This window comes from Aplysia californica, unplaced genomic scaffold, assembly GCF_000002075.1.
Source record: "Aplysia californica isolate F4 #8 unplaced genomic scaffold, AplCal3.0 scaffold00236, whole genome shotgun sequence".
Lineage (NCBI taxonomy): Eukaryota > Metazoa > Mollusca > Gastropoda > Aplysiida > Aplysiidae > Aplysia > Aplysia californica.
This window is the reverse complement of record NW_004797506.1, coordinates 959,030-971,081: the sequence shown is the minus strand read 5'-3', so window position 1 is coordinate 971,081 and position 12,052 is coordinate 959,030. Positions and strand designations below refer to the sequence as shown.

The window sequence follows — 12,052 nt, the reverse complement described above, 5'->3', positions numbered from 1 at the left end:
TGAATGCTGGACAATCACCAAAGACAGTGAAAATATAATAGAAGCAACAGAAATGTGGTTTCTTAGGACTGTTGAGAATATCGTGGATGGAAAAGAAAGCAAATGAAGTAGTGCTTGATGAAGCCCTCGTGGGACGCTCACTGTTAAAAACAATCAGGAACCGACAAATGCAGTTTTTGGGACACCTGAATAGACATAATTAAGGGTCTTGAACATCTTATAGCTCTCACTAGCAAAATTGAAGGCAAACGACTGGCATAGGGGTAGGCCCAGAACAACCTACTTAGGGAACCTAAACAAAGATGGGTGACGGGGAAAGATCAGGGAAACGTAGCTCTTTTTAGAGCTTCCGAGCAAAGGAATGAATGGAGAACCATGATCGCCGATGTCTGTGGCAGATGATGATGATGATGATGATGATGATGATGATGATGATGATGATGATGATGATGATGATGATGATGATGATGATGATTTATTACATCTTTGGTGTGCACAGAGATTAGAATTACACCCCCCGCTCTACACTCGACCCACAGCCTATTATACTTACTCTCGCACCAACACGTCCTCAAGAATACATGTAATAATAGTAATGTAGGAATAATATACACTGGAGAAGAAGGAAGCGGTGAAAGGATATGCCTAGACGAGGAAGGAATTCTGGTAAACTCAACGAACACAGAACCACATCGAACATGTAGGCCTACGGTTTTTGTGATCATACCCCAGTCCAGACTCCAGTGATAATGACGAGTCCAAGCAACTCTACTCTTATATAGGCCTATGTGATATACAGGCTAATGGAGAGAGAGAGAGAGAGAGAGAGAGAGAGAGAGAGAGAGAGAGAGAGAGAGAGAGAGAGAGAGAGAGAGAGAGAGAGAGAGAGAGAGAGAGGGGGGGGGGGTGGGGAGGGGGGGGGGGGGTGGGGAAGGGGCGTGGTGGTTTACAATTTAAAATGTGCGTTTCCAACATGCATGGCCCTATATAGTGAACACTGCCCCCCCCCCCCCTTTGCAGAGATCCAATTAATTATAGTTCAGTCTTGTGATGTGGATGCAACAGTTTGAATGAGCTAAAACCGTTGACAATGTTGCCATCATGAGACAACAATGTAAAATATATGCAGGAAGACCAAGTAAGGTGCGTTTGAGACCACGTGCAGCATTATAATTAGCAACACAACGAAGTTGGCTACATTATTAGCATATCATGATGTATTCAGCTCGTATTTCCATAAATTAGGCATTCTCTGCAGTCACTAATATTCATGAAAACAGACAGTAGGATGAAATAGTGATACATGAAATTTATAATATTATGGTTTGTTTCTTTTTAGCGATCTCAAGCCTGATCTCTTTTTGCTTATTACGAAGAAAGAGTACAGGCGCAAGGCTTGTAAAACATTGCCAGCCATTAGGTGTCAAATAAAATGTTTAACAATGATTTAATCCAAACCACGAAAGAACTGGTTTCTAATGGGAACAAATTTCAGCTAATTGTTTGATCATTTTCTATTCAGCCCGACTTGACTTCCGGCGTCAAAATGGCTGCCTCGGATGCTGAAAAATTTGACGCAGAGAAAGTGCTGAAGCTTTTCTCTTCTTGTCGAGGAGATGGCGACATTCTATCCCTGGATTGTTATGTGGATGCCTACGAAGAGCTTTGCAAGTACGAATCCATATTTTGTTTCCCTCCTAGATCTATATGTCTGTTGAATTTGTTTACTTAATGCCAATGTACTCTTTGTCCTCCGAACCGGCTTATCATAAAATAAAATGTTTTGTATTAAAACATTTATTCTGGCCGGATTGAACTTTGGTGGACCCACCGTGTTTACATGTGTATTAACACAATACACCCTAAGGGTCTGGACGGGAAGTCCATTGTTAGATCCTAAGCCAGGGGAAGGAACCCACCTCCCGTGAATACAAGCCTTTAAAAAGGCCGTCGTTCGAGTCCGAATAACATTTTTTCATATTCAGACTCGAGTCCGAATAAAAAAAATTCTTATTCGGACTCGAGTCCGAATATGAAAAAATGTTATTCGGACTCGGGTCCGGAAAAAAGGAAGTGTCTTCGTTCTATAGTTCTAACGTTCAGTGCTTCCAATTTTCCGCCATTTTTTAGTCTCCCCCCCTCACACACACACCTTTTCTGCCGATCCGATGCCTGCCGCCTCATTGATACGCCCCCCCCCCACCCCCCATGTTTCCCACTTTCTTTGTTGTAGAAAAAGGTGAAATTGAAGATTAGCAGACCACCTGGCACCTGCATATTATGAGCTGTTTATCCAGAAAAAGTTGTGTTGCTGTGTAGAGCTGAGCATACGGCAACTTTTGAGTCCATAGACCAGCGCACAATTCATTACGTAGATCTACGTCAAGACTAGCTTATTATTGTAATAATGATCAGTTGCCGGGGGGGGGGGGGGGGGACTGACGCGTATGCGACGTTCAACGCCCGGACCGATAGTGCCCCCACCTCCCTCCCCGACACGCACACTGCCACACGTGTGCAGGCCGCCCATCCGACCCCGACACACGCTAACGAGCCATCTTTAATTGCTTCTGATGACCTCTTGACAAATAAACATTTATTAGAAGCGCTATAACTTTTCAGGCCGGCCTCAAATTCGTCGTAAGATTAAAACTCGGCTCCTGCACAAAACGCCTTTTTGCCCAAAGTGATCCCGGTCTCTACCCAGCCTGAGGCGAGTCACGAGTGAGGCAGGACAGGAAGCCGGAGTCACGAATCACAGGAAGTTGGAAGTGATGTCATGCTGGACAAGAATCAGAGTCTGAATAACATTTTTTCATATTCGGACTCGAGTCCGAATAATCACTTCGCTTTAAAAAACACATTAAAAAAATTAAATTCCAAAAATCCTGAAAAAATACAAGTTAAATTAAAACGAAAAATGAAAGTAATTTAAGAAAAATATAACTATAACTTGATGTTTGCGCAAACTGTTGGAAATGTTCTAACTTTAGTTCAATCGGGGTGTTCGACCCGTCACTCTCACTCTCAGCCTCGCGGACGGGTCCTAGATCTAGATCTAAATTCAAGATTTTCTACGTCTGATCAATCCGAATGGCCCCAAACTGTTGCTACAACGTTTTCATCAAAATCTGAGTCGTCTGATTTGTCATATATATATCTTGTTTTTGCTCAAATCGATCGTTACTTCCTTTTTCGAACTCAATTGTGTCGCTTTTCAACAAGTCGAGACACCTTTGAAGTGTCGGTAACGCGATCGCACTTCGTTCGGCTCTAATACTAAAACTACTAGCTCGAGAAATTTCGTTTTGGTATCAAACAAAAGAAGAAACTTTTTGCAATAACTGTTCAAATCAAAATCTCGGCCCAGAGTCTCGTTAAGGCGAGACTTCGTTTTCTAAGACGCTAGGTGGGGGCAGGCGGTTTCAGGCGAGTCAGGGTGGAGCACGTAAGGGAATTCCCGGGCGAGTTAGGGTGTAATGCGTTGATGCGCACTACCCACAACAGTAGGGGTGGCCCCCTGGCAAAAATAATAATTTTAGAAAAACATGCCTTCTTCACGTTTACATGGCAAATTATCAGTTTGAAAATTGAAAATTTCTGCCAATGGAACGGGAAGGCAATTTTCAATGAGCACCTGACTTAGTAGAGACGTAGTTAGCGAAATAGATCAAGATCTAGTGTCAGTGACTGACTATGATTTGATTTTGATATGACTCTAATGATTGCTTGCAGCTCATTTTTTAAAACTTTTGTTCGACTGCGGTTAAAACAAGGTGAAAACAAAACAGCAAAATTATCATGAGCACGCGGTGACAGTAGGCGGTGTTTCATGGCATCACATGACCTTTTTTCTCTGATTGCAACCTTTTCTGCCCCTTTCAACAGTTGTTTGCTTACATTTGTGTCACAGTCTCTGCGTGTTCTTGTGGTTATGATGGTGCCATCAGAGAAAGCCCTGCTGCTTTAATCAACTCGGTGAATAGATATGATGAGTGAATGAAAGGTCTCTCAGATAACATTTCAATTATTGTGAGTAACTGATTTTTGACAAATTATCCCACAGGCTCTTCCGTCTGTTTGGGACAATCTTCTCATTTGTCACGTCTGACGTCGAGGAGAAAATTGGAATCCTTCGAGATTTCCGCAAGGCTGAAAATGCGGAAAGCTACAAGACTATTCAGTCCATGCTCGACTACGAAGTTGCCAACAGCCTGACCAACATGAAGAAAAGACCGTCGGGGGCGAGAACTCTTCTACGTCTTCATCGTGCCCTGGAGTTCATCTCAGCGCTGCTGATGAAGATTCGGGACACGGACAACTCAGTCAAGTTCTCCTCGGTGGCGACAAAAGCCTACGACGAAACTCTGGCGAAACACCACCCGTGGCTGGTGAAGAAAGCGGTGCACGTCGCCATGTACATGCTGCCCAGCCGACCTGATCTCCTCAACAAAATGAGCATAGAGGACAGCAACGCTGGTAAGGCCAGGATGACAGATCTTATAGACGAGCTCAATGTTATATATAACATTACCCAAAAGTTGTATGAAAAAGATAATTTGTTAGATTTGCCGTGATTATATAAATATATATGTTACATGTTAAGGCTCAAGACTGTGTGTGTTTTGTCAAGTGTGACACTTTTCCCTTCATCTCATTTCTTCACGTCATCATGTGAAACGTTCCTAGCTTATACTTTGTATGGGATGGAGAGCTTCAATAAACAATGTGATCTATTATTATTATTATTATTATTATTATTTCCTTTTGATTTTAAAGTTCTTATTTCATCATGCTAGAGTGCTCATGAATGATCTTATGCCGTTGGGAGTGCAGTAAAACTTTACCAAAACAAAAACTTGGTCTAGCTGACCTGGGGTATTTTTTCTCAGTTGATATGACATAATTTGTGCGATGTGTGATGACCTACTTTCACTTCACGTGTCATGGTTTTGTTTTGTGTCGGTGTGAACGTGTCCACTGTGGAGTGACCGCTGTGATTCCGTACTGGCCGCGACTTAATGAGTTACGATAACACAATGTGTGACTAACGGTGGAGAGATCTGGGCCTGTTGCTGAGATGTATTTGATGGCTTTTATACTTGTGGAGCTGCGTCATTTGGATCAGAAAATGGGAACAGATTGTTCGGACCAACCAAGCTATTTTCTATTTCATCAGGCTACAGAGAATGATGTGTGTGGTGTGGACTCTATTGCTCTCGTTGTGTGAGACAAAATGTTATTGTGGTCTTGTTTTTGGAAGTATTGGTGGAACCTGGAGTGAAGATGTCCATACTTTATTTTGTAACGGTATTTTTGATTTGTTTCAGTTTTTTGGTGAAGCCTTCCACTTGACTTTATTGTCCGTTATTTTTGTTTGAGAGGGATTTCATGTTTAGGAGTCAATTTTTGAAAACATTTTGTTTTGTTTTATGTTGCATTTGATTGTGCAATACACTCTAAGTCCATGAAGTCCTCACTACGTGTGCTTTTTTATGACAATGGTGATGTTTGTAAGATAACCAGTGGGCTCTCAATATCCTGGTGATGCATGTATATATATATATAATAATAATATATATACTCGTATATGTATACATACAACCACATGTACTCAGAGCTGAGGGAGTGAAGCTACAACAGTGATAAGAGTTTGGTTGAAGGAGTCATCTGTTTCGTTATTAAGTAAAGAAAAATCCATCTTGGAGGAATAATGAAACCGCCCAAAATTCCTTCATTAACCAGATCTGTTGGAATTCTGATCGCGTCAAGGGAAGTTGCAATGCGAAGAATGTAGAAGGAAAAAAAATGGGAGTTTTGAAATCTAGACCTAGTGTTAACAGGAATTTTGTGTAAACAACTTCATGTTAAACAAATTCCACGGCATCTGGAAAAAATGTTTCCAGCATGGTGTTTTGGTAGAGGAGTTGTAGCATGGACATTTCTCCCCTCGTCAGTGTTACTTTATGGATGGATTATTGTCAAGTAGTTTTTGACTGATTCGAATGATAAAATCCTGGAAGACTTGAAGTTTGCTTGGCTGCACGGCACAATGACTTACAAATATTGAACAGTCTAAGACTAAGGGACTAAGGCACCTGATAAATTTGTTCAAAAGGGCAACAGACATGAATAATGTGACACAGTTATGCATTTATTTAATACTGTATTGTATTGTATGTTGTTGTTGTTTTTTCTTGGGCACACTCAATTTTGATCTTGATAATATTGCACTTTAGTTGGAGCCTATGATCCATATAGGGTCATACTGATACTATCTTCATCTTCTTGAACACATTTTTCCATTATCGAAGCTTTACTAAAAGACAGGCTGTACGATACCAACATGTGAACAGACAGAGATAAGAAGAATCAGCAAATTGAAGGGAATTTCACAGTTGATAAAACTTTGTGCGAAGAGCAAGGAATGTTTGGTCTCCAGGTTGTCAAAGCAGTTTAGGTGAATAAAACTTTGGGGTGAGGGTTTGATCATCGGCGTGTTGTAAAGTTGGTAGTTTCTAGATGTGTGGAAAGTATTTTACACTTTTCGAAGATACTCACATTGTTCCGGTTTCACTGTCACTGTGTGTGTGTGTGTATGTGCGTGTGTGTCAGTGTGCGTGTGTAAAGTTGTTCGTTCTACAGCGCTCTCTCTCTGGCCAAAGTTACCTGCTTCAGTGACTGGGATAGTCTCACCGTTGTGCGGGATTCTGGAGTTTTGTAGTCTGGTGCGAGACAGCAGAAGAAGGTGTTGTGTGTGAGATTCTGGAGTCTTGTACCGTGATAAGAGACAGCGGTAGGCCTACACGGTGCGTGTGTGTGTGTGTAAGCCGGCGGACAGACTGTTCAACAAGTGGTTACTGGTTTCTGCTGTGTCTAGCTCAAATTATGCATTTTCTAGAAACTGTTCACGTGCGTGGACAGCATTGCAAAGTTTTATGTGAGTCACAGCTTGGTCTTTACAATGGTTTCTTTTGTAGCGGGACGGATTTATTCTGACAGCTGTCTGCGTGTTTGTGGCTGAGTTATGTTATGTTATATCTGTGACATCGTAGTGAAATCAGGCTCGTGTCATTGATGGTAATAAAACTGAAGAAATTGGCTGAGAGGTACTAAGTCAGATACAAAGTTTAAAATTTAATGTATAAATATACTTCATGAAATGCCATTGTGATAGTTTGTCTTTTTTCTTAGTTCTCTCGTGTTCTCAATCAATTTGCTGTGATAGTAAAAATAGTAATGTCTGCACATGTGACGAATGTGTTACTGTTAATCTAGAGCATATAGATATTATGTGAAGCGTTCTGACAAAATGAGTTACATCTCAGATTCAAGCCTGATGGAAATAGATACATCACGCTTATTGGTGAAGTTTTTACAATTTAGAAGTGTGAAATAATAAAAGGAATGTTATAGTTAAAGTTAAAGAATATGACATAAATAGGAAATCTATAAATTTGACCCTAGTGTCCTTTTTTTTAGCTAATATCTCCGTTTTTGGATTGCGAGAAGTAACTCATTTTGTCAGCACACCTCACATTTGTTGGCACGTTCATCACTTGTAAAGAGTGTGGAGCTTTGTTGTACGGGACTGGGTCATTATCTTCATCTTGATAATTAACGTTATTTAAATAGATGGTGTTATGCTTTAACGGTGTATTTTGGAATAAAAACAGCAGGTTATCTCGTAACTCCTATTTTTTGGTTCTAACATCTTATGGATGTTATCTGTGGGTCTGCAATAAAAATCAGGGGTCAACGTGAATTGCAAATAGAAAAATACATTTTTAGTAAATTTTGTGTTTTCTCTTTTGATTGTTTTTGTTTTTTGCATGTTGAAGAATTTTCAAGAAACCAGTTAAATATGGTTAGAGCATAAAATCATTGATTTGTGTGTGTGTCTTTTCTCGTATTTATATGATGATGCAAAATTATGCAAATCCCTCAGCCTCAGCGAGATATTTGTCTTTGTTATATTAACAAAGGCAGTGTATATTTCTTTTCCTCCAACTTTCTCTCCCCCCGCCCCCTCCTCTCTCTCTCTCTCTCTGTCTTTCTGTCTCTCTGTCTCTCTGTCTTTCTCTCTCTCTCTCTCTCTCTCTCTCTCTCTCTCTCTCTCTCTCTCTCTCTCCCCCTCCCCCTCCCTCCCCGTCTTTCTCTTCCTTGTAGATAGTTGGGAGTATCTCTGGTTTATTCATAAAATGTTTTTCCAAACTTTGATCATTACATGTACTTACTGCGGTCCACTTCTGCTTCCTGGCACGGTTGTGACTGGTTTGGGGTTTTTTTTTTCACCTTTATTAATAGGGACAAAAGTTTTCCAACTTAAGTTGGAAATCCGGCTTTTGAAAATTTTCTGAATGGTTGCTGTGAGTGATACAGCAAACATTCTCTACCTCTGTTTGATTACTGTTTATTCTTATGTTTTGTGTAGAGAGGTGAAATTGCAGGATTTCAAATGCTCCAAATACTTCTCGTGTCTTTTTGTTCAATGTTCATTTTTACATTTAATGGGAAAGATAGAATTTTGCCGTTTTTTGTTTGTTTCGCACAAGCGCACCAACAAATTTTCAGGCTTTTTCGTCACCAACCACTTTTATCCCTGCGTAAACCACGATTTATTACCATATGTGTATATCTGTCTCGTTTCTGTGCTTCGTTGTGGCACGTCACGCTCGCATTGAGTGCCAATCCATTCAGTCAGACGCGTAGACTCAGACAAACGTGTTGTGGTGTCTGGTTGGAGTCTCCGTTATATCATCAGTGTTGTTTCACAAACGACTAAGTAAATTTTAAAAAAAGTTTTGAGAAAAATTAGACCTAAGAAATTGAGAGCACCCTGATCGGAACCATGACTTGGGCACTCATTATTTTTACATTTAAAACTAGGAAGAAAATAAGAAAACAGAACAAAGCTGTATTGTAGAATTGCTGGAAACTGAAACACCTCATGATTGATTTAGTGATAGTGGAAAGTTGCAGAAGAGATGTAAATGAATACACGCGCTGTGTGTACATCACATTCTGAAACTGTCCTCAACCGATACTTAACAGACGTGTGACTGTGTGAGCCGTACGGTACTTATCCAACAGACGGGACATCTACAGAGGTGTCTTCCTCCCCATCTTGTTCCTGACAACTTTGCTATGCATGTTGATAGAAAATATTTTATTATATATATATATATATATATACCAACATTGTCACCAGAAACCAAGATGATACCGGTATTACTGTGGGTAGTTGGCGGATGCTCTGGTGTGGTTTGCTTCTTCTTTCCTATCAAACATCTATCATCTTTATCTCTCCTCCTTCTTTTTTGTGTTTGTTACTCTCTTGTGACACCTCTAATCTTCATCTCTTATATGACCTTATTGTGTTGCAAGTGCTGTAAAACTTTTACTAAAATTAAAGACCGGTATCATTTATAAACTGCAGCAAACTTTGTTGTTTGTGAGTGCCATTCCGTACATAAATGAACCCTGTTGCGTTGGAAGGCGGGAAACTCTGGATATTTGTCACGACACGGTGGAATCAGGCGCTCGTCAGTTTTTGTGCGTAGAGAGAGTTATTGGCGGCATACTCAAGCTTGTTTTTTTGTCTTGTTCTGGATGAAAAAAAACCCCACCCTATCTATCTTGAATAGAAGTTGAGACATTTGCGATTAAAGGAGGCAGACATCGCTTGGTGTGAGAGGTAAAATTTGTGAGAAAAAGGCCGTTAAAAGTTTGGTGCATTTCAAAACTTGATCGTCCTTCAGAAAAGTCTGCAAATTTACATTTTTTGTGTGCCTTTGATCCACGTTTTAAAGTAAATTCTATACAGAAATATGATTTTAAATGGGCATAAAATGTGTGAAGCGAAAAAACAAACGAATATCATATATTGTCCAAGTGACTGAAAATGTTGGTTTCTTCGGTTTTGATTATACTGACAAGCGCCTGACTTCACCGCGATGACTCACGTGTGTATGGTTAGAATGTGTGTATTTTTAGATTCTTAAATTACTGTTGATGTCTTGTTCAGTCATCCCTACCAGTGTCTGTGATATGGCGGTGAGGCGATTTGCTGTCGCGCTCTGAAGGCAGAAGTTTAAGTCCCATGTGGAAAGTGTTTTATGAGTTCAAGTCCCGTGTGGAAAGTGTTTTATGAGAACAAGTCCCATGTGGAAAGTGTTTTGTGAGTTCAAGTCCCGTGTGGAAAGAATGTTTGATGGAGTGAGGATATTATATATCTCCATCTTTGTGCTGTCTGAGGCCCCCCTGAGTTGTCTCAGACGTGTTTGATGGAGTGAGGATATTATATATCTCCATGTTTGTGCTGTCTGGCTCCCTGAGTTGTCTCAGACGTGTTTGATGGAGTGAGGATATTATATATCTCCATGTTTGTGCTGTCTGGCTCCCTGAGTTGTCTCAGACGTGTTTGATGGGGTGAGGATATTATATATCTCCATGTTTGTGCTGTCTGGCTCCCTGAGTTGTCTCAGACGTGTTTGATGGAGTGAGGATATTATATATCTCCATGTTTGTGCTGTCTGGCTCCCTGAGTTGTCTCAGACGTGTTTGATGGAGTGAGGATATTATATATCTCCTTGTTTGTGCTGTCTGGCTCCCTGAGTTGTCTCAGACGTGTTTGATGGAGTGAGGATATTATATATCTCCATGTTTGTGCTGTCTGGCTCCCTAAGTTGTCTCAGACGTGTTTGATGGAGTGAAGATATTATATATCTCCATGTTTGTGCTGTCTGGCTCCCTGAGTTGTCTCAGACGTGTTTGATGGAGTGAGGATATTATATATCTCCATGTTTGTGCTGTCTGGCTCCCTGAGTTGTCTCAGACGTGTTTGATGGAGTGAGGGTATTATATATCTCCATGTTTGTGCTGTCTGGCTCCCTGAGTTGTCTCAGACGTGTTTGATGGGGCTGTAAAACTTCCCACATTTGATGTACATTTACACATCAATTCCAGTGACTGGTCCCCAGTTGTTGGCTGGTTCAAATTCCAGTCTGGCTGTTCTTGAAATGGGGTTGGGTTGTGGAGTATTCATCAAGGCTCTCAACCCATCTGGCTCAGTCCTATCGGAGACAGACGTGACATTTCTGTCCCTGCGGTTTTATGCATAAAAAATTCTGAAATTATGCAAACTGAGCCCCAAAAAATGTGAAATTATGCGACTCTGTTAATTTTAACAAAGAATGATAAAGGAAAATAATCTGAAATTATGTAAAAAATGATCAAATTTTGCTAAATTATGCGGGGTACATAAAACCGTGGGGACAGAAACTTGGAGGTCCGGCCTCTTAGATAACCCAACTGTGTTGGTAGGGGTGTGTTAAACCCAAACACTTGCTCTTACCTTTTCCACTTTTTTGTAGACTGTTGTTTATTTCTTTGCATGAATGACTGAACTTGTCTCTTCTTTTGTGTTTAAAAATAGACTTTGTCCATGAAGGAAAATATGCAGATCTATGCATTCCTGATTTTCGTCGTTTTTTTCCTTCTGCACTCTTCCCCATGAAAGAATGTACAATAACTGCATACAGTTTATGACTCTGGGCACACTGAAATTGTCACGTCTGCTCACTGACAACTGGAGGGGTTTTGTTTGTGTTTAAAACTACCATACAATATGTATAATGTGGACTTTCCTAGATCTCGTCCCCGCGGTACGGATGACGATAATCTATGTCATGTTTCCTTCCCCCCAACTCTTGTTTGACTATTTATTATAATGATGTCGAAATAAATTTCTTGTGTTTTTAACCCACTTTTGAGTTTTGTTTGTGGGTGGTTGGTGGGTGCTCTGATCTGGTGGGGTTTGCTCCTTCTTTCCCATCAAACATCTATCGTCCTGATCTCTCCTCCTTCTTTTTTATGTTTGTTACTCTCTTGTAACACCTCTAATCTTCGGCACTTATATGACCTTATTGTATTGCAAGTGCCGTAAAACTCTTACTAAAACTAAATTGAGTTTTGTTTGTTTAGCGTTGTTTGTGTGGGTGGTCGGTGGTGTGGTTTGCTCGTCATGATCTGTCCTCCATTTTTTATTTGT

General features: G+C 40.5%; 1 protein-coding gene across 1 annotated transcript in view; it reads left to right on the top strand.

Annotated features, from left to right (window-relative positions):
- Positions 1 to 7,076, top strand: part of LOC101855498 (ceramide-1-phosphate transfer protein) — an 18,342-nt gene extending 11,266 nt beyond the window's left edge. Inside the window, exons 4-5 of the mRNA XM_005100122.3 lie at positions 1,523 to 1,671; positions 4,067 to 7,076. Of these exons, the coding sequence (XP_005100179.1) occupies positions 1,523 to 1,671; positions 4,067 to 4,577 (660 nt within the window). The 3' untranslated portion in view covers positions 4,578 to 7,076. The remainder of the gene's footprint in view (positions 1 to 1,522; positions 1,672 to 4,066) is intronic.
- The last annotated feature ends 4,976 nt before the right edge of the window (positions 7,077 to 12,052 follow it).